At 35.5% G+C, this 23,354-nt stretch overlaps 2 protein-coding genes across 2 annotated transcripts; both read right to left on the reverse strand.

The window, feature by feature from the left end:
• Window positions 1–3,513: 3,513 nt before the first annotated feature.
• Window positions 3,514–4,224, reverse strand: LOC104218201 (uncharacterized). The gene is made up of 3 exons (XM_009768640.1): window positions 4,081–4,224; window positions 3,904–3,945; window positions 3,514–3,804 (listed from the first exon to the last, which is right to left on the reverse strand). Exons 1-3 carry the CDS (start codon window positions 4,222–4,224, stop codon window positions 3,514–3,516), a joined length of 477 nt encoding a protein of 158 aa, XP_009766942.1.
• Window positions 4,225–4,377: 153 nt separating this feature from the next.
• On the reverse strand, window positions 4,378–7,020 carry LOC138880191 (uncharacterized). Its single transcript, XM_070159865.1, has 5 exons — window positions 6,931–7,020; window positions 5,572–6,044; window positions 4,873–5,423; window positions 4,601–4,692; window positions 4,378–4,488 (listed from the first exon to the last, which is right to left on the reverse strand). Exons 1-5 carry the CDS (start codon window positions 7,018–7,020, stop codon window positions 4,378–4,380), a joined length of 1,317 nt encoding a protein of 438 aa, XP_070015966.1.
• Window positions 7,021–23,354: the final 16,334 nt, after the last annotated feature.

Below are 23,354 nucleotides of genomic sequence, written 5' to 3' on the forward strand. Positions count from 1 at the left end.
CATTTCATATTCTCAGATGCCAATAATCATGGTATCAACAAAGATGATTTTGATATCATTGAAAGTGGTCAATATCAAACGTATGCTTGGGGAAAAAAGTCATTTGAAGATATTTTAAGGACAATGAGGGACAGATAATGTGACTATTTGACAATGTATAGGCTTGGAGGTTTGCCATTTGCATTACAAATATGTTTTTTTGAGTGTTGCTCTATGGTTGACAAGCATCTAGCTGTTCGCGTTGGCACAAATGTGCCACGCATTCTTAATTGGAAAGTGACTGAAACTCCAACATATACAGATTTGATTGGCGGGGTGATCATGTGTAGTATCGACAAGGTAAACATTTTGTACCATAATACTTTTTCATATATGATTTCAGTTTTTTTGTATGTATATTTATGAATATGTCACAATTTCCTTTTTCTACTATTGTAATCCAGTTTTTTTTCTTGTAGTTGAACTATAGGAACATTTCCCCTACTCATAAAGAGATGTCAACTCTGAACATCGACACGCTTTTTGAAGTTAATGCCGATGATGTTGCATCAGGGGAGGTGCCTGTGGTGCCTGCCTTTCACACTAATGATTTTGTCACTACATCTCCACCTTGTCCACAGAATATGGAGCAACAGTCTAAACGACCTTATCCTCAGAATACGGAACAATAGTCTAAATGACCTTTTCCTTAGAATATGGATCGACAGCCTAACCCGAGTTATGATCCTTTGGTGCGCATTGATCTGTTGAATGCTGAAGTTGAGAAGTTGAGGAGTGCTATTGGAAAGGTACTGGACCTTTAGCTTTTCTATAGTTTATCAGTGCTTTTTGTATATACATGGTTTTTTGGTTATAAACATGGTTGTTGATTTGCTTTTTTTTTTTTGTAGTTGACTGATACAGTAATGACACTCAGCAATTATGTAGTTTCTTCCTTTGAAAAAGTGTTCAGTTTTCTGAATATGAAGGAAAACAAGCAAACGAGGGAGGATGTTACTGATTCTAAGGTAATTGTTTACTGATAAAACCAAATCACTCAACAGTTATGCATTCTTTGAATCATCACTCAACATGCCTTCTCTTTCTATTGTTTTTATTAGATTCCTCAGCGCATGTTTGATGACAATACATCTGATCTCGGCGAATTTGATGGCTATCAATATGATGTTGTTGCTGACTTTGTCAATCAAGTGAATCAAGATAACGTGCTACCTGACGAGGGAGTTACTTATGGTGTTGATCATGGTATTTGTTCTGCATTTTATCTTTTTTTGTCTGATTTTTCTTTTCTTCATTTTTAAAGTTTTTTATTATTTGTTTTCTCTGTCTAAGGGGCAACAGGTGATGTCAAGGGCGGCACATTTTGGGATGACATTGGCGATGAAGATTTAGCTGCGCTACAGATGTCCCAAATTGTGCTTCACAAACAATCCATTATAGACGTAGAAGATGATTACATTTCTCCTGAACAGTCAGTTCGACAGAAAATACCAAGAAAATATGCCAAATCTCCATATTTGCCAGTTTTTTATTCGGGAGCATCAGGATCAGCGCACAAGCTTATTTTTGATATCAAGCATCCTTTCACGATCGAAATTGATGATTTTGATCTATTGTCGCCATTGGCTAAAGAGCTTTGCCCGTTTGTTGATTATGGGATGGATACGAGGCGAAGGTATCTTCACTTTCTTTAATCTTTCATGTTCTGATTTTATACTTGTCAATGAATGTAGTTCTGATTACTTTTTATTTTTTGTGATTTGAAGTGCCAAAAATATATATCCCGATGAAGTAAATAAGCTTGCAGAAGCTTTTACTTTTGGCTCGTGTCATGTGACCACGAAGGATTGGTTTCACTCACTTGCATATTGTGGTCGACCTTTGATTGACATGGTATTTAATCAATTTCTGTTTTAATGCCTTTTTTTATTTGTTGCATATCTTTATTGTTTGAGACCCCCATAGTGTATACATAGCTTTGTATAATCAAAGTATAAGATTGTATAACCTTGTATAAATATGTATATCTCTGTATAATAGTGTATAAATTTTTATATTTAAAAAATCTGGTAGTGATAGTTGTTCTGTTTTATTTCTTGTCTCAACACTTGGATGTCCTCTTTTATTATTTGAGGAAGAGGGGAAAATATGGGCCGAGTGTTACCATGCGGTTTACTACAACAGACTTTGCCTTTGGTAACAAAATCAACTCCCTGTATAAAGATTTCAAAGTAAATGAAGATCCTTCAGTGATTCCTGAAGGGCATGAGATAGTAGAGTACATTAGAGGATATTATTGTGATGCAAATGTACTGTGGCACACTGTTGACCACGCTTTATTCCCTATCTATGTGAAGCGCGGAAGAGCAAAATTGGGCCATTGGGTTTTGGGGTTGTTTACGTTCATAGATAGGTGCATCCACATCTATGACTCTAACCGTGGAGCTATTAATGATAGACTTGCTTTGGATGCTGCATTACCTTATGCAATTCTGATACCTTACTTCTTGAAGAGTTCTGATTTTTATGTCGAGAAGAAGGGCATTGATTGGAATAATAGTGCATATACCGATAAATCCCATTCTGATGCTTTGCAGATTAATCTGGTTAATAATGTGCCCCACCAGATCAAATGGTAGGTTAATCTCAATTGTTTTACTATTTTACTATTAGTGTACCTATTTGAATCTGATTTGTTTCTTTTTAATTACAGTGATTGTGGTGCTTTTGTTGCTGGCTTTGCTAAGTATTTCATCCTTGGTAAGGAAATTCGAAAAGATAATTTTGACATTGAGACACTTCGCACCAGGTGGGAATCTCTGTTGTGGGATTATGGAAGGAAAAAATAGCATTCCGGTGCAATTAGTGGTGATGAAATCACAGGGAGACTTTTCAGGAAGAGGGGACGACCGAGAAAGTAGTTCTGTTTTTTCCATTTTACTGTAGTGTTTCTATGTATCAGGAGTTGTTGCATAGTTTTGTCTAAGTACTATTCTGCTAATTGTGAGATAACCTTAAATGATATTATAGATATTTTTATTTTTGTGTAATTTATGGTAGTCATTACACGTTGTGGCTGTGAATGAATTACATTTTAATGAATATTTTCATAAGAGAATGTGCCTTGGCTTAAAGCAATCTCAAAAGCTAGCTATAATTATTCAAGATCATATAAGGAGACCAAATCTCCCATTTCTCAGTTACCAGCGATGGACAATTAAACATATGGCATGACAAACTTATAAATACACACGCACTTGATGAGGAATAGCAAAAATTATCTGCACTTATGGAATAATTTCAGGAAATTTTGAAATTTTTTGGCTTTAAATAATGGACAAATATGATGTTTCCAGTTCAAAAGCTTAACGAATAGTGAATCTACCCCTTCACCCTTCAATACTTAATTACTTGTGAAACTTAACTACTCAGCATTTATAACTCTATTGTTTGTGAAACTTAACTACTCGATATGACAACAACTGTAATAGGAAGTGTTATGTTTCCAACTATTTATTTTGGTCGATTTCTACATGTTTTTCTATTGTGACCACCTTCTCCACACACAGAACATGAAAACGCCCTCTTAGACTCTTTTTTTGAAGCAGGTCTGAGTCTTTCCTTTCTTGGCCTTCCTGCATTCCTTCTCCCTTTAGGTGGTAGGACCACATCTTCCATCATTTCTATTGGGATTACCCATAAGCTCTCATCTGGCATCAGATTCACTGGAAATTCATAAGTTCTAAGGAGTTTATCCTTCTTGTAGTAAAAAGAGCAATATTGTCCAGGTTTCGGCTGCTGGTTCTTCAAAACCGCCCAAGCATGCGGACATGGAAGTTCATCCATTTGAAATTTTCTGCAACTGCATGTTCCCTCTTCAAGGCACACTATGTTTCACCTTACCCTTTCAAACACAGTATATAACTGCTCCGTAGCAGGGCTCACCTGCAAAGGTTTTTTTTTTTTTTAAAAAAAAAGTTAAAGAACATTACACATTAATATACAGAGTTATACATACTTATACAAGCAGTAAAATGCAAGTCAGCAGTGCCAAGCATCATTATATTTGATTGATTTTACCGTCATTTGCTCCGATGCAATCAGATTTTCCCGAAGGAGTTTGTCATACTTTTTACCAAGCTCTGTAGATGTCTCCATTGCACTTTTTATGTTTTTGTTGTTCCACTGTTGTAGCAAATTTGTCATGTACTCCAGCAATCGCATTACTGGTAACTATCTAGCATCCTTGTTAGCTGCATTAATTGACTCTGCAATATTGGAAGTCATTACCATCGACCTTTTCACTTTGGAATATGCCCTAGACTACCTTTCGTAGCCAACTTCGAACAAGTAAGGCCGCACCCTCAGATCAATTTTTCACATCTCTGTCATATGGTACTCAAACTTCTCTATCGTGTAAGCTCTATCCAAAGCAAAGAAGATATCCTTCAATTGTTTGTGATGTTTCTTGAATGTGCGCATTACATTCTGCCACAAGTGAAACATGCAAATATAATGTGGTACTTCTGGGTACACAGCTTTTATGGCATTGAAAATGCTTTCATTTCTATCTGAAACTATACACATCCCTTCCCCTAACTCCAGAAGTACCCTTTATCTGGACAAAGAACCATTCCCAAGATTTGTTATTCTCTGAATCTACAATTGCATATGCAAGTGGAAGGATTTTTCCTGTTTATATAAAATAGATATTAGGATTCAGAAAATTATACAAATCTTATACACAATTATACAACTTTATACCAACTGCAAATTTTATAAAAACAATAGCTGTGAAATCCTATACACTTTTATACATGAAACTACAATATTATACAAACTACAGAAACAAGGTAGATGCAGTCAACTCACCAGCTCCATCCTGTGTGCAAGCAGTCAAGATGGTACCCTTATATGTTGCTTTAAGGAAACTTCTGTCAACAACCATTATCGGTCTGCAATGCTCCCAGCCCTTGATAGATGCGTATAGCGAAACATATGCATAAAGAAAGCATCCATCTTCTGATTTGTGCAACTTTGTCACCGTTCCTGGATTTGTTTGCTCCAACATATAAAAATTCTTCGACAACTCCTTATATGAATCACTCGGACTCCCTCTTATCATTGCCATTGCTATCTCTTTAGCTCTCCATGCTTTCATGTAGCTCACTTCAATCCCGTGTTGCTTTTGTATGTCCTCTATTATATCATTTGCGGTGTAAACGTATTTTGGATTAACATGCTTATCCTTGACTATACTAGCAATTGCACCCGAAGTAGCTTGGCGTTGTGTTAAGTATCTTTCACCATAGCCGCATGTGTGATTATTATTGTAACTTCTCACTTTGAATATGTTTGCCTTGAAAACGGCAGAAGATTTGAAACTCCAAGCACAATTGTCATCCACACACATAAGGTGATACCTAGGATTAAAGATCATTCAACTTCTAAATATACTTGTATACAAAAACATAACTACATATATACTAATTTTAATACCTATATACAAATATATACTAATTTATACATATGTATACATATATATAACAAAATATACAATTAATGACATACCTTGTTGCACTAGATCTCTTCACTTTAAATTGGAACCTCTCGCGTACAACCAAGTTCTTCATCACATTTATAACTGTCTCTTTATCTTTATAAACTTGATCCTCCTCAACAAATTCGTTCAACATATTATCTATTATACCAGTGTTTTCACTAAGTTTCGTCTTTTCAATCAATTCGATATCAGGCATAATCTCAGTGCTATCAATTGTGGATACATCTATAGAATTGGAACTTGTAACAACCAAACAACTTGAACTTGTAGCAACCAAACAACTGGAAGTTGTAGCAACCAAACGATTATCATAAATCTCTTTCACTATCACAAACAAGGGATGTTCAGTGAAATTCAAGCTTTTCTTCTTTAATTCGATATACACTTTTACACCTGTATCATTGTATATCAGAATCGGTTGCAAACCATTATTTGGGAGAAAGTTAATCTCTATTGTATTTAACTCACTATCGATCCTAATCTGTTCCGAAATAGCTGCAACTAAATTGTTGTAGCTAAATGTCGACTCGATTGTAAGCACGTGATTTTTGCCCAATATGAGAATTACTCCCAAAAAATCCAAAAATAAAATGATTTTTCTTTGGTGTGCAATTTTGTGATATTTTGTGATATTTTGAATAATTATTTGTATTTGTCTGTGCGTATTTATTTGCTAAATTAATAAAAAATACAAAATATGTCGCATTTTGCATGTAGGATTTAATTCTACAATTGTTAGTAATTAAATTTGTTTTGCAAAAATTAAAAATTACAAAAATAGGCATCGTTTGCATTTTTAGCATTTAATATCCAAATATACAATTTTATGCTTAATTATTACTTAATTGTGCGTTAATTATTATTGGGAGTTAATTTGCGCTTTTATAACTTAATTTAGTTCTTAATAATAAGTTAAGTATTTTTATAATTTAGTTTTAGAGAAATAAAAGAAGAAAAGAGAGCAAAAATATAAGGAAAGTCGGAATTGGGCCTCTTCTTCGATTTCAAGCCACAGGCCCAAAAAATGGCCCAATCTTCCCTACGACCCAGTCCATTTCGAACTGGGTCGACCCAGTCCATAACCCAAAAGACCCAAACCCCCTTTGTCTTTCATTTTTTACAAAACAAAAACAAAACAAAAAAAAATAAAAGAAGAAAACCCTAGACTAAGTCATCCGCCCCCACCCCTCCTATCTTCTTCTTCTTCCTCTCTTTCTTCTCCTACCCCAAGCTCCTCCCATGGCAGCCCTTCCCCCTCACACCCCTGCCCCCTCACGTCAACACACACACAACACAACCACTCTCACCCCCACGACATCCCCTCGTTGCCATGGCTGCGTTTTTCAAGTTCGTCGAGCAACTTTTACGCCACCATTGTTGCCCATAGTTGCCTCTCCTCCTGCTGTTGCGTTTTCTTCTTCTCCGACACTGCTGCTGCTGCGTTTTTTATCCTTCATGTTGTTGTTGCTGCTCCGTCGAGCTCCACCAGCAGTGTCACCACTGCATCACGACTGTCATGGCTATGTTTTCTTCGTCGTGTCGCGGATGCTCCCCCATCGCTGCCATGGCAGCTCCTTCGCAGGTTGCTGCTGCGTTCTTCTTCTCCATATTGCTGCTTGTGCTGCTACTGCTTCAGCAGCATGGCAGCAACGTGCTGCTGCTGCTTTAGAACCCAACATTGCCAAACACCCCTCCGTCGAGCTTCGTCTACTGTTTAAGTTTCCGGGCAGATTCGAGTCGATTTTGGTGCGATAATCGCTTTCGGACAGATTTGTTTACAATCAAAGTTCTTCGTTGATTCATCTCCGGTTAGTTGTTTTTGAGTTTTATTTTGTCCATATTTCGTTTTTATATTTCTCGAAGTTAAAATCGTTAAATATTTGATTCTTGTTTTGTTCGTTGTTCATCGTTGAGATAATTTTCTAGTTTGTTCATGTGTTTTGTTGATTTTAATTTTCAGATTCAAATGGTAAATTAATTAATTTGTTTTTCATGTTTGTTTTATTGTTTAGGTAAGATTTTGTTAGTTTAATGTTGGTGAGATACAAATTGAAGTTTAATTAATTGTTTCTTCAATTTGTTTCATGTGTTTATGTATTGTTAGAAATTGTTAAGTTCAAGTTTAAGTTCATAATTGTGTATTCGTCGATCTTGTTATTTGTCTAAAAAGAATTTAGTTGTGTTAAAGGAAATATATTGATTTAATCGTTTTAATCCGTCATGTTTGTTGTGTTAAAATAGATTCATTCATGTTCATACTTTGTTTGGATGATCTTGAATCCGAATTTTGTATAGTTTGATTTCTTGTTTATCATTTATGATTATTTCTTGAATTTGTCTCATAATCTTGTTTAAGTTTAATATAGGAATTGTTTGTTGTAATGTTGTTAGAGTAGTTGATTTTAAGTTCAATATTATTGAATTTAGAAATCTAAATATACTTGTTTGTTGTTGTTGTTGAATCCGAAAATAGGATTGTTTGTTGCTAGAATATTGTTCAATCAAATTTTAGTTGTTCTTTGTTGTTCAATTTGTGTTCATGTGATTTGTTGTTGAAATGTTGAAGAAATCATGTTCATGTGATTTGTTGTTGAAATGTTGAAGAAATCATGTTCATGAAATTTGTTGTTTGAACATTGTTAGAAATTAATCACATTGTCTATATTTTGGTTAAGTTTGATTAATTGATGTGTTATAGCTGATGGGTAGTTTGGTAATTTATAGTACTTTCGGGGGTAAAATAGTAATTTGTAATAGGGTCGGAGGGGTAGTTTAGGAATTGTACATTTTGTAATTGTTTATATGAAGCATGGAGGACAAAATGAAATGGGGTGGGTTGTGATATAGTTGTTTAATATAAAGGGGGGACAAGACAAAATTTAGTGGGGGGAATCTTGCATTATTTTATGTTAGGCATGGGGGACAAAATATAATGGGGTGGTGTGATATGTTTATTTAATGTAATGAGGATGAGTGGGAAGATAATGGGTTGGGTAGAGAAAAAATATTGATTTTAATTAATGGAAAGATTTATGGGATGAGTTATAAGAAGTCTTGAAATCAACAAGAGAGATACGGGAAAAAAAATACACAGACAGATAGAGAGAGAAAACGGATAGAGAATAGAAGAGAAAAAAAAAAGGGCTGAACATTTTTAAGAGAGAAAAATTCCGAAAAATATTTAAGCTTAAAAAATAAAAATAAAAACTAAAAAATCTTCTGCTTTCTTTCTTTGTTTGAAATTAGTATTAATAGTTGTTGTTTCATTCAAAGCTTAAAGCTTTTGTTTTTGGGATTACTACTCCACCGGTCTGTTACTGGGTTTGTTACTGTTGCTGGGCAGTTGTTGCTGTTGCACTGTTATTACTGTTGCTGATTTTCATCTTCATTTTCTTTTGCTTCCAATATCAGGTACATATCTTTTAAACTCATGTTGTGAAGAGCTTCAACATGGCAAGTAAATGAAGTTTGGAATTATAAGGATGTCTTCTACTCATTTAAATTTTATTAGTTTAAATTTCAGTTTTGTTTTAGTTGGTTAATATAGTATTAAATCAATTAGTAGATTAGTTCTCATTTCTCTTTTGAAATTCGTATGAGCGTAGTAATAATGTTGCATATTTCGGAATCTCATTAAAAGCATAGTTATGATTGGATTGCCAAGATAGAAAATATGGCATAAAGATTGGCCATTAACTAAGCCTTGTGGCATTGTTAGTTGAATAAAGAATAGTATGAAAATATCAAAAACCATATTGATAGTTTATTCTAATATCTGATTTAGTTGTGGATTGAACGATGTAAGTTGTACGTTCATATATGGCATGATAACAGGTATATATAGAACTATAAGTGGAAGGTGATTTGATATAGCTCGTTACGATGTTAGAGTGTTATGAATGTTTCAGACGTACAATTGTGTTGCATGTAAGGCAATTTTATTCAATCGATTTGTATAATAATTCCTTTTCTTATCAACTTGATGCCTATCTACCATCATAAATAAATTAACCAAACGATTATAAATTTGGATTAAAAACAAGTAATGTAGAAGGTGATTAGGTTTATAGATTATAACATTTTTTTTAGCATTCGCTTCAAATAGAACAATGAAAATTCTTCAAAAATATCACTTCCTTTCTTACATCCATTCTTTCCCAATTTTTATACGTAATTTGCACGTTGTTTATTTGGGTAGGCAAATATTGTATTCACTAAATGGTAGTATTAATCACACGTTGTTTATTTTTACTCCTCAAATTCGAATGGTTTGAGGAATATAATTCATACGCGAAAAAATATAAATTGCGATCAACGTCCAATAAATTGTAAATTCTTTTTAAGGAATTTAGAGACTAGAAGAATATTTATTTCTCATGATGTTCACATAAAAATACGTGGATATAATAAACAATTTGTAAACAAATTTATACTACCATCAAGAATATTTTTGTGATTAGGGATACGTTCGCGTAACCTAATTATATTTCTAAAAGCAATTCGGATTATGCGTTCGCGTGACTTCGATCGAATATTTAATAAAAGGGATTTCTCGGAGAATATCATTATTAATTTCATAAAAACCCGAGATGTGAGGTTCACTACTTAATTATACCAAAAGGGCGAATGTTCTTGATTTTATTTAAAGCATAATTTCGAAAATAATTATTTTAATAAAAATATTATCTATATTATTGTGTACACGTGCGCGTGACACAACTCCGCATGTTTTAAAAATATAATTTATAACACGAATATACGTACGCGTGATTCGATTCAAAGAAGGGTCTTTAATTATAAACAATCTAAACAGAAGCGGTAACAAAATCATGCAATAAAAATGTAAAATCGAGATAATTAAGCCAAGAATAAAAACAGTTAAGCGACCGTGCTAGAACCACGGAATTCGGAAATGCCTAACACCTTCTTCCGGATTAACAGAATTCCTTACTCAGGATTTCTGGTTCGCAGAATAATAAACAGAGTCATATTCTCCTCGATTCAGGGATTAAAATTGGTGACTTGGGACGCCTTAAAATTCCCAAGTGGCGACTCTGAAACAAACAAACAAATCTCGTTTCGACTATCCTTTAATTGGAGAAAACTCCCTTGCACCCTCGCGGGGGCGGAAAAAGGAGGTGTGACAGCTCTGGCGACTCCGCTGGGGATAATTAGAGTCCAGAACCACTGGTTCAGGGTTCAAGAATTCGAGCTTAAAATAACTGTTATAGTTGGCTTTATTTATTATCTGATTTTTACATGATATATGCTTCATGTGCTAAATGATGCTTTTACCGCTTTAATATTATCTGAATTGTGTATATAAAACTGCTACGAAACCCTTCTTCTTTCTGAGTCTTCTGAATTTATGGTGTACACGTGCGCGTGGCCCACCTTTCTGTTAGAAGTCATACCAAATAAGACGAAGTTGGGACAAGTAACTAGGCCGGGCAGACTTTCGTGCTCCCGGTACGTTGCCCCCATTTCGGCTCAAGCTGTCCACTTGGGTAAGCCAGGGCTAGAACAATATGCCTCAGGTTTTTTTTCACTTAGAATAACTCAGCTTCATGCCGGATCCCTAGTAGGAACGTTTGTTTGCATCACGTGCATTTGACTTTGGAGGCTCAACACAGGGGTTGGGTCTGTCTAGGACAGGTGTACCAAAAAATGAAAATGACCATCCTGATGCATCTTACTTGCTGCTATTTGCGCATTTATTTGATTCGGACTTTTGTGTTGACTGACTTTTGAATATCAGGAATAATATTTTGAAATTGAAAAAAAAAATATCGGTTAGGGAATTGATTGTTTATTTTTGTAAAAAACCAATGCCCAAATACTGTCAAAACTCTGCCGAAATTTTGAAAAAAAATGTGTCTTATTAGTTTGTTTTATTAAAAGCAAAGAAAAAACAGAAAAAAAAGAGTTGTTGTTCTGTCTTGTTTTTTTTAAAAAAAAACAAATTAGAAAAAAAAATAGTTTGTCTTGCCATAAAAATGAAAATGAAAAAGAGTCTTGTTTTTAAAATGGGTTTTTATTTATTTATTTGTTTAGATGCCAAAATAGAAATAAAAATAATAAAATAAAAAGAGTCGGGCGTTGAAAGTGGTTTTAAAAATCCAAAAAGTTTTTCTTTATTTCCAAAAAATGTATATATATCTTTATTTGTTGCAAAAATATTTGTCCTGCCAAAAAGTCTAGAAAAGTTTTTTTTAGACTCCCAATTTTCAAAACAAAAAATCCAAAAATATTTTCCATTATTGACTTCTTTAGAAAGTCTTTTTAATTATTAAAAAAATATATATATAATAAAATAAAACAAATCCGAAAATATTTTCCTTCTTCTTTAAAAATTGAAAAGAAAATTCAAAAAAAAAAAAAAAATTTAGAAAGCATTTCTTTTATTAGAGGTAAAATTCCAAAAAATATTTTCTTTCTTCTTTAGAATAAGAGAAAACAAATAAAAATTCAAACAAAAAAAATATCTTCCTTTTACTTTTGAAATTCTCAAAGTTCAAATCAAAAGAAAAGGAATTCTTAGAAGTCTTTCTTTCAAAAAGAAAATCAATCAAAAATCCAAAAAAAATAAATATATATACTTCCTTTCTTCTTTTAAAGCAATTCTTTTACAAATTCAAAAAAAATAATAATAATTTAAAATTAGTTTATTTACTTTATTCATGACCTGCCCGAACTACGCGGGTTTGATTCTCACCGGATGTGAGATACGTAGGCAACTCTCATCGGGTCCAACCCCCTTTTTTGCTAAAATAGCCAAAAACCAATAAATAAATAAAAAACGTGTCAAAATTTTAATTTTGTCATAAATAAGTCGGACGGTGTCCAGCCTCACCTTTTGCTAAAATAGCAACAAAATATGTCAAACTTTAATTTTTGTCATAAATAAGTCAAGTGATGTTGTTTTGTCATAAATAGCCGAATGTTCCCGAGAGGGACGCCGGAAGGCTGACTTTGCATAAACAGCACCTTTTGGGTCATGTTTAGGATTTTTGGTCTAGTTGACCCACACAGCCTTAAAATCTTCGCCCCCGAGGCGCTAAAGGGCCGTGTTTGTAACACCAGGTTTTTATTGTAATTTGAAAAAAAAAAGAAAAAGAAAAGAGTCAACGGTCAGGTGAATACCGTTTGGATTTTTTTTTTTTTTGTCAAAAATAAGCCGAGCCAGCTTCGGCCGCGTCTTAAACCGTTCTTGCCAAAATAGCCTTAGAGTATCTTTCAGTTGTCGAAAGGCTATTTTCGTAAAAGAATGGACAAGTTTGTAAAGTGTCAAAATAATCCTCCCCGGCCTCAAAATTCATGTAAGATTTGGAAGGGGCCACATTTGCAAAAATAGCCGTTTGGTTGCATTTGTCAAACGGGGAAAGGAAGCTGGCCTTTTTGTTTTGAGGTTATAAATCTTTTGATTAGAATACGTGAGTCGTTTGATTTTCAAGTTTGTAAGTCATCTTTAAACCTTTGAAATCCAGTTGTTTTATTATGAAAATTGATAATTCCAAAGAAAAAATGTGTTTCATTGTTCTTACCCAGTCTATTGGTCCGAACTACGCAAGGTCTGATTCATGCGGGGTCATGATACGTAGGCAATCTCCATAAGATTCGACCACAACAAAAAAGAAAGAAAAAAAATGGAAAAAATGAAAAAGAAAAACCGAAAAAAAAGAAAAAAAATGAAAAAATCGAAAAATAAAGAAAAGAAAAAATGAAGATTTTTTTTTTTTGTTAATAATGGGGACCAACTGAGTCCATTCTAACCTGTTTTGTTTTGAATCGCAAAGAAAGAACGTGGTTGGTTTGTGGTAAGCCGGAAATACAAGACCCAGAAGCACACTTTGCGGGGATCAGACATGATAACAGAAGCACTCGAATCCTATTGGGACTTGTTGACTAAGGTTGATGATATCGAAGTTGGAAATGGTCTGGACAATACTGATGCAAAGCTCAGTGGCTAAAGATGCCAATTTCGATAAAGTGGGAGGACGCTCCGTTCCTTGGTTAGCAAAAGAGAAGCTTGTGGTGGCTTATTTTGTTGTCATTTCTGTTGTCCGGATTATTCTTAGGGTTGTAATCCGAATATTGTCTTGTGTCAAACCTTCTTATCTTTCCAGTTTGTCATATCAGTTTGTTTAAGTTTTGTCGAGGTTGTGTTAGGATTTTATTCTGGTTGTTTTGTTTGTTTTATTATTCAAACCATTTCACCGGTAGTCTAATACAAAAGCTGGTCTTTTATTGTTTCCAGTCATCTTTTGTTTAGTCCTTGTATCATTTTGTTCAGCGCCGATTCCAGTGACATGACATGCGCACATAGTTTGGGCCTAGTCTTTAAAGTTAATCATAAAACCCTGGGAAGGTGATCAAAGCATTTAAGGGAAATAAGAACAGTTTGAGATTATTTGAAGCCCGAGTCATGTGGAACTGGGGCAAGTAAAACTTAAAGAAAACCATTAGATGCAAGATTCACCAAATTGGCATGAGGGTCGTCCATGAGAATGAGAGTGTCCCCCAGCAGTGCTTTAGAAATGACAATTGAAAAAGCAAGTGTTTAACATAATTGTCAAGACCAGCACCGTCGGAAGAGACTATAAATCTATGTTCAATTGTGTTGTTTGCACTTGGCATGTTTTGAAGACTGGAATGACGAAGGCATTTTGTTCTGCTACCTAAACACTTTATCCTTCGTTACCCCTTTTGAGCCTTATTTATTTTCTTTCATACCCCTCGTTCGGAATCAATAGCAACGACTAGGAAATACGAGCCTGGAAGGTAAAGAAAAAAAAATCAACAAAAAAAACGAAAAATGAGAGAAAAATGATAACAAAAAAAAACAAAAGAAAGTCAAATGAAAACAGAGGAATTGGGAACTACGTTTGACCTGATTCCTCAAAGAGGATACGTAGGCGCTTCACGGCTCGGTCATAGGGTGCATAATGGCCACAATGGTTACAGTGTGCATGGTGTAATAAAAATTTAAAAAAAAAAATTATAAATAAATAATCCCCAAGCAAGAAACTGGGGCAAGGGTTGCGCTTGTGGTAAGCAAAATTGGTTCCAAATGTTGTAATTTTAAACCTCCAATTTATTTTGTTTTGAGCCTTTAATACCCTTTCTTTCTAAGCCTATCCAAAAAACCCATATTACGGTCCAAAGAAAGACCTTCTGATCAGTCTGCAAAAGATGCCAAGTCAGACAAATGAGAGTCTTACCGGCGAACATAACATTCTGTTCCACAGCAGAAAGAACTCTAATCTCCAGCAGAGAGAGTCATACCGGCAACACTCCAAATCCCCAGCTGGAAAGTGATATAAATGAGAGAGTCTTATCGGTGAAAATCTTCACGGACACCATAAGGCGATGAAAGCTGAGAGAAAAACCAAAATGAGAGAGACTTGATGGTGAAAACCTTTTGGGCACTACAAGTCGAATAAGATTGGGAATCAGATGGAGGATAGTCAAGGGAAGATCTTGAAAGACGATTGACGACGGAGGATAGGCCACATATGCATGTCATGACCATTAGAGTCGGTGTCTGCGTTTGATAGGTTTTTATTTATAATTTCTTTTGTTAAAGAGTCATCTTTTTCCTTTGTCTTTTATTCTGTTCCTTTTTATTTTTCTCCTTTTATAGAAAATTCCCCAGTAGAGTCTGTTTGGTCAGAACCAATGGGAAATGACTTCAAAATAGGCCATCAGCTTTCCAATTATGCAAGATGAGATCTGGCTAGTACATCCAAGTGGTATAGTCAGCAAGGAACGAGCACAAGGCCAGTGTCAAGAAAGATATCCCCAGCAAAAGGGAATTGACAAAAGGATTGACGAGTGTCAAGAGGGATATCCTTGCCGAAATCAAAGGTTATTAAACCTCAAGGCCAAAGCCCGTGGAAAAATCAAGGAGAGCAATGGGCATGATTTGGAAATTCATATGAGACTAAAAGGTCAGGGAAATGCCAGTTACCAAGCCGTGCCACAAAAGAAGAGGGATATCCCCAGCAAAAGGGATCATTCCCAGCAAATAATATCATCCCCAACAAGTTGTGGAATGCAGAGCAAGGAAGGAGAAAGGGAAAGTCATCCCCAGTAGGAGTATCACAACCAACCACCTTGTTTTAAACTAACAAATTTTGTTTGATTTGAAGCAGGTAAAGGAAATGGCATTAATGTCGGAAATGCATGCCACAAGAAAGATTGTAAAACTGGGGCAGAAAATTTTCCTTTCATTTAGAAAATTTTCTGGGAAGTCAGGTACCCATTCGAGGAAGAATAAAAATAACACCAATCTCAAGGGAAGTGGTCTTTGAACCAGTGTTGCCCCAATATAATAAGTTTCAATGGAGAAGTTGTTCCTCAGCAGACATAACAAAGGGATGACATGTGTGCTCAGAAAAGCAAAAACCATTATCATCCCCAGCAGCTTCCAGAAGAATGAAGCATCGATTTGAAAGGATAAAACTCCCCAGCAGCGTTATCCTCAACAACGTTATCCCAAGAAGATAACACTTTTATCCCCGGCAGTGTTGAGAGAAAAAAAAAATTTGAATTTGAAGGAGAAGAAAGGAGACTCCCACAGTGGTATTATCCCCAGCAAGCAAGAACAAAGCAGAGCGAAGGAAAAAGAAAAGAATTTAAGAAGAAGTCAGGCGTCCACCTGGAGAATGAGGATGAAAAATTGAAGAAGAAATCAGGCGTCCACCTGGAGAATGAGGATGAAAAATTGAAGAAGAAATCAGGCGTCCACCTGGAGAATGAGGATGAAAAATTGAAGAAGAAGTCAGGCGTCCACCTGGAGAATGAGGATGAAAAATTGAAGAAGAAATCAGGCGTCCACCTGGAGAATGAGGATGAAAAATTGAAGAAGAAATCAGGCATCCACCTGGAGAATGAGGATGAAAAATTGAAGAAGAAATCAGGCGTCCACCTGGAGAATGAGGATGAAAAATTGAAGAAGAAATCAGGCGTACACTTGGAGAATGAGGATGAAAAATTGAAGAAGAAGTCAGGCGTCCACCTGGAGAACGAGGATGAAGAATTTAAGAAGAAGTCAGGCTTCCACCTGGAGAATGATGATGAAGAATTTAAGAAGAAGTCAGGCGTCCACCTGGAGAACGAGGATGAAGAATTTAAGAAGAAGTCAGGAGCCCCTCTGAAGAACAGAATGGCGATATATTGGTTGAGGTCAGGAGCCCGCCTGAAGAGAGGAATGACGATTATTTTCAAAGTTGTTGTCAGGAGACCGCCTGAAGAGAGGAAAGACGTTTTTTTAAAGGTTGTTGAAATCTTGCCAACCTAAAGAAAGGAATGGCGATGTATTGGTTGAAGTCAGGAGCCCGCCTGAAGAGAGGAATGACGATTATTTTCAAAGTTGTTGTTGAAGTCAGGAGCCCGCCTGAAGAGAGGAAAGACGTTTTAAAAAGTTGTTGAAATCTTGCCAACCTAAAGAAAGGAATGGCGATGTATGGTTGAAGTCAGGAGCCCTCCTGAAGAGAGGAATGACGATTATTTTCAAAGTTGTTGTTGAAGTCAGGAGCCCGCCTGAAGAGAGGAAAGACGTTTTCAAAAGTTGTTGAAATCTTGCCAACCTAAAGAAAGGAATGGCGATGTATGGTTTGAAGTCAGGAGCCCGCTTGAAGAGAGGAATTGCGATTATTTTCAAAGTTGTTGTCAGGAGCCCGCTTGAAGAGAGGAAAGGCGTTTTTAAAAGTTGTTGAATCTTGCCAACCTAAAGAAAGGAATGGCGATGTATTGGTTGAAGTTAGGAGCCCGCCTGAAGAGAGGAATGACGATTATTTTCAAAGTTGTTGTTGAAGTCAGGAGCCCGCCTGAAGAGAGGAAAGGCGTTTTAAAAAGTTGTTGAAATCTTGCCAACCTAAAGAAAGGAATGGCGATGTATGGTTTGAAGTCAGGAGCCCGCCTGAAGAGAGGAATGACGATTATTTTCAAAGTTGTTGTTGAAGTCAGGAGCCCGCCTGAAGAGAGGAAAGGCGTTTTAAAAAGTTGTTGAAATCTTGCCAACCTAAAGAAAGGAATGACGATGTATGGTTGAAGTCAGGAGCCCGCCTGAAGAGAGGAATGACGATTATTTTCAAAGTTGTTGTTGAAGTCAGGAGCCCGCCTGAAGAGAGGAAAGGCGTTTTAAAAAGTTGTTGAAATCTTGCCAACCTAAAGAAAGGAATGACGATGTATGGTTTGAAGTCAGGAGCCCGCCTGAAGAGAGGAATGACGATTATTTTCAAAGTTGTTGTCAGGAGCCCGCCTGAAGAGAGGAAAGGCGTTTTTAAAAGTTGTTGAAATCTTGCCAACCTAAAGAAAGGAATGGCGATGTATTGGTTGAAGTCAGGAGCCCACCTGAAGAGAGGAATGGCGATTATTTTCAAAGTTGTTGTTGAAGTCAGGAGCCCGCCTGAAGAGAGGAAAGGCGTTTTAAAAAGTTGTTGAAATCTTGCCAACCTAAAGAAAGGAATGGCGATGTATGGTTTGAAGTCAGGAGCCCGCCTGAAGAGAGGAATGGCGATTATTTTCAAAGTTGTTGTTGAAGTCAGGAGCCCGCCTGAAGAGAGGAAAGGCATTTTTAAAAGTTGTTGAAATCTTGCCAACCTAAAGAAAGGAATGGCGATGTATTGGTTGAAGTCAGGAGCCCGCCTGAAGAGAGGAATGGCGATTATTTTCAAAGTTGTTGTTGAAGTCAGGAGCCCGCCTGAAGAGAGGAAAGGCGTTTTTAAAAGTTGTTGAAATCTTGCCAACCTAAAGAAAGGAATGGCGATGTATTGGTTGAAGTCAGGAGCCCGCCTGAAGAGAGGAATGGCGATTTATTTTCAAAGTTGTTGTTGAAGTCAGGAGCCCGCCTGAAGAGAGGAAAGGCGTTTATTTTAAAAGTTGTGTATTTGAAGTCAGGAGCCCGCCTGAAGAGAGGAATGACGCTTATTTTTAAAAGTTGTTGTTGATGTTGGGAGCCCGCCCAAATAACAGAGGCATATATTTCAGTCTTTACATTTCAATTGTTGAAGTTGGGAGCCCGCCCATAGAACAGAGGCATACATTCAGTCTTTACATTTCAAGCATTGAAGTTGGGAGCCCGCCCATATAACAGAGGCATACATTTCAGTCTTTAATTTTCAAAGTGTTGAAGTTGGGAGCCCGCCCAGATAACAGAGGCATACATTTCAGTCTTTACATTTCAAGCATTGAAGTTGGGAGCCCGCCCATAGAACAGAGGCATACATTTCAAGATCAAGTCAGAGGACAATAAAACAAAGGGTTATAATAGGAATCCCCAACAGGAACCAATAAAAATCCCCAGCACTGGGAAGCAGAAGGTTGCAACAAGAAATCCCAGCACAAACTCAAGTGCATGTGTCAAAAAGAAGAAAAACACCGGAAAAAATGCAAGCAGACAAGAAAGCAAGGCAACTAGAAAAATTGCAGTATAGTTTAGCTTCTTGTTTTCTTTTATGCACGGTGTAACAAGGAGATCGGTAAGCAGTGGTAATAACATGCAACAACAGTAACATTGCAGTCCCACGGTAGTCCCAGCTACCAAAACTTCCCGAACTACATTGACTTGATTCCTGTTTAGCCCAGGATATGTAGGAAACCTTTGAGGCAAAGGTTCGGTTAAATCATTTTCAAAAAAATGCTTCACACGGAGTACTCGGATGGGCAAAAATCGCTCGCTTTATCTTTGCACGAAAACCCTTCGTGTCTTCGGGCAAAGAGGGGCAGCTGTAAGCACGTGATTTTTGCCCAATATGAGAATTACTCCCAAAAAATCCAAAAATAAAATGATTTTTCTTTGGTGTGCAATTTTGTGATATTTTGAATAATTATTTGTATTTTTCTGTGCGTGTTTATTTGCTAAATTAATAAAAAATACAAAAATATGTCGCATTTTGCATGTAGGATTTAATTCTACAATTGTTAGTAATTAAATTTGTTTTACAAAAATTAAAAATTACAAAAATAGGCATCGTTTGCATTTTTAGCATTTAATATCCAAATATACAATTTTATGCTTAATTATTACTTAATTGTGCGTTAATTGTTATTGGGAGTTAATTTGCGCTTTTATAACTTAATTTAGTTCTTAATAATAAGTTAAGTATTTTTATAATTTAGTTTTAGAGAAATAAAAGAAGAAAAGAGAGCAAAAATATAAGGAAAGTCGGAATTGGGCCTCTTCTTTGATTTCAAGCCACAAGCCCAAAAAATGGCCCAATCTTCCCTACGACCCAGTCCATTTCGAACTGGGTCGACCCAGTCCATAACCCAAAAGACCCAAACCCCCTTTGTCTTTCATTTTTTACAAAACAAAAACAAAACAAAAAAAATAAAAGAAGAAAACCCTAGACTAAGTCATCAGCCCCCACCCCTCCTATCTTCTTCTTCTTCCTCTCTTTCTTCTCCTACCCCAAGCTCCTCCCATGGCAGCCCTTCCCCCTCACACCCCTGCCCCCTCACGTCAACACACACACAACACAACCACTCTCACCCCCACGACATCCCCTCGCTGCCATGGCTGCGTTTTTCAAGTTCGTCGAGCAACTTTTACGCCACCATTGTTGCCCATAGTTGCCTCTCCTCCTGCTGTTGCGTTTTCTTCTTCTCCGACACTGCTGCTGCTGTGTTTTTCATCCTTCATATTGCTGCTGCTGCTCCGTCGAGCTCCACCAGCAGTGTCACCACTGCATCACGACTGTCATGGCTATGTTTTCTTCGTCGTGTCGCGGATGCTCCCCCATCGCTGCCATGGCAGCTCCTTCGCGGGTTGCTGCTGCGTTCTTCTTCTCCATGTTGCTGCTCGTGCTGCTACTGCTTCAGCAGCATGGCAGCAACGTGCTGCTGCTGCTTTAGAACCCCACATTGCCAAACACCCCTCCGTCGAGCTTCGTCTACTGTTTAAGTTTCCGGGCAGATTCGAGTCGATTTTGGTGCGATAATCGCTTTCGGACAGATTTGTTTACAATCAAAGTTCTTCGTTGATTCATCTCCGGTTAGTTGTTTTTGAGTTTTATTTTGTCCATATTTCGTTTTTATATTTCTCGAAGTTAAAATCGTTAAATATTTGATTCTTGTTTTGTTCGTTGTTCATCGTTGAGATAATTTTCTAGTTTGTTCATGTGTTTTGTTGATTTTAATTTTCAGATTCAAATGGTAAATTAATTAATTTGTTTTTCATGTTTGTTTTATTGTTTAGGTAAGATTTTGTTAGTTTAATGTTGGTGAGATACAAATTGAAGTTTAATTAATTGTTTCTTCAATTTGTTTCATGTGTTTATGTATTGTTAGAAATTGTTAATATTGTTAAGTTCAAGTTTAAGTTCATAATTGTTTCTTCGTCGATCTTGTTATTTGTCTAAAAGAATTTAGTTGTGTTACGGAAATATGTTGGTTTAATCGTTTTAATCCGTCATGTTTGTTGTGTTAAAATAGATTCATTCATGTTCATACTTTGTTTGGATGATCTTGAATCCGAATTTTGTATAGTTTGATTTCTTGTTTATCATTTATGATTATTTCTTGAATTTGTCTCATAATCTTGTTTAAGTTTAATATAGGAATTGTTTGTTGTAATGTTGTTAGAGTAGTTGATTTTAAGTTCAATATTATTGAATTTAGAAATCTAAATATACTTGTTTGTTGTTGTTGTTGAATCCGAAAATAGGATTGTTTGTTGCTAGAATATTGTTCAATCAAATTTTAGTTGTTCTTTGTTGTTCAATTTGTGTTCATGTGATTTGTTGTTGAAATGTTGAAGAAATCATGTTCATGTGATTTGTTGTTGAAATGTTGAAGAAATCATGTTCATGAAATTTGTTGTTTGAACATTGTTAGAAATTAATCACATTGTCTATATTTTGGTTAAGTTTGATTAATTGATGTGTTATAGCTGATGGGTAGTTTGGTAATTTATAGTACTTTCGGGGGGAAAATAGTAATTTGTAATAGGGTCGGAGGGGTAGTTTAGGAATTGTACATTTTGTAATTGTTTATATGAAGCATGAGGACAAAATGAAATAGGGTGGGTTGTGATATAGTTGTTTAATATAAAGGGGGGACAAGACAAAATTTAGTGGGGGGAATCTTGCATTATTTTATGTTAGGCATGGGGGACAAAATATAATGGGGTGGTGTGATATGTTTATTTAATGTAATGGGGATGAGTGAGAAGATAATGGGTTGGGTAGAGAAAAAGTATTGATTTTAATTAATGGAAAGATTTATGGGATGGGTTATAAGAAGTCTTGAAATCAACAAGAGAGATACGGGGAAAAAAATACACAGACAGATAGAGAGAAAAAACGGACAGAGAATAGAAGAGAGAAAAAAAAGGGCTGAACATTTAAGAGAAAGAAAAATTCCGAAAAATATTTAAGCTTTCAAAATAAAAATAAAAACTAAAAAATCTTCTGCTTTCTTTCTTTGTTTGAAATTAGTATTAATGGTTGTTGTTTCATTCAAAGCTTAAAGCTTTTGTTTTTGGGATTACTACTCCACCGGTCTGTTACTGGGTTGTTACTGTTGCTGGGCAGTTGTTGCTGTTGTACTGTTATTACTGTTGCTGATTTTCATCTTCATTTTCTTTTGCTTCCAATATCAGGTACATATCTTTTAAACTCATGTTGTGAAGAGCTTCAACATGACAAATAAATGAAGTTTGGGAAATACAATTCTGTTTTTCATTCGTCTAAGTTCATTATTTTAAATTTCAGTTTTGCTTCATACTGATTAACATAGTAATATGCTTGATAGAATAACTATTAGTTGATCATTTCTCTTTTGAAATTCGTATGAGTGTAGTAATAATGTTGCATATTTCGGAATCTCATTAAAAGCATAGTTATGATTGGATTGCCAAGATAGAAAATATGGCATAAAGATTGGCCATTAATTAAGCCTTGTGGCATTGTTAGTTGAATAAAGAATAGTATGAAAATATCAAAAACCATATTGATAGTTTATTCTAATATCTGATTTAGTTGTGGATTGAACGATGTAAGTTGTACGTTCATATATGGCATGATAACAGGTATATATAGAACTATAAGTGGAAGGTGATTTGATATAGCTCGTTACGATGTTAGAATGTTATGAATGTTTCAGACGTACAATTGTGTTGCATGTAAGGCAATTTTATTCAATCGATTTGTATAATAATTCTTTTTCTTATCAACTTGATGCCTATCTACCATCATAAATAAATTAACCAAACGATTATAAATTTGGATTAAAAACAAGTAATGTAGAAGGTGATTAGTTTTAAGTCAAAAATGTGTAAATAGCGTTTGCTACAAATAGAATAATGAAAATTCTTCAAAAATATCACTTCCTTTCTTACATCCATTCTTTCCCAATTTTTATACGTAATTTGCACGTTGTTTATTTGGGTAGGCAAATATTGTATTCACTAAATGGTAGTATTAATCACACGTTGTTTATTTTTACTCCTCAAATTCGAATGGTTTGAGGAATATAATTCATACGCGAAAAAATATAAATTGCGATCAACGTCCAATAAATTGTAAATTCTTTTTAAGGAATTTAGAGACTAGAAGAATATTTATTTCTCATGATGATCACATAAAAATACGTGGATATAATAAACAATTGGTAAACAAATTTATACTACCATCAAGAATATTTTTGTGATTAGGGATACGTTCGCGTAACCTAATTATATTTCTAAAGGCAATTCGGATTATGCGTTCGCGCAACTTCGATCGAATATTTAATAAAAGGGATTTCTCGGAGAATATCATTATTAATTTCATAAAAACCCGAGATG

This window comes from Nicotiana sylvestris, chromosome 10, assembly GCF_000393655.2.
Source record: "Nicotiana sylvestris chromosome 10, ASM39365v2, whole genome shotgun sequence".
Lineage (NCBI taxonomy): Eukaryota > Viridiplantae > Streptophyta > Magnoliopsida > Solanales > Solanaceae > Nicotiana > Nicotiana sylvestris.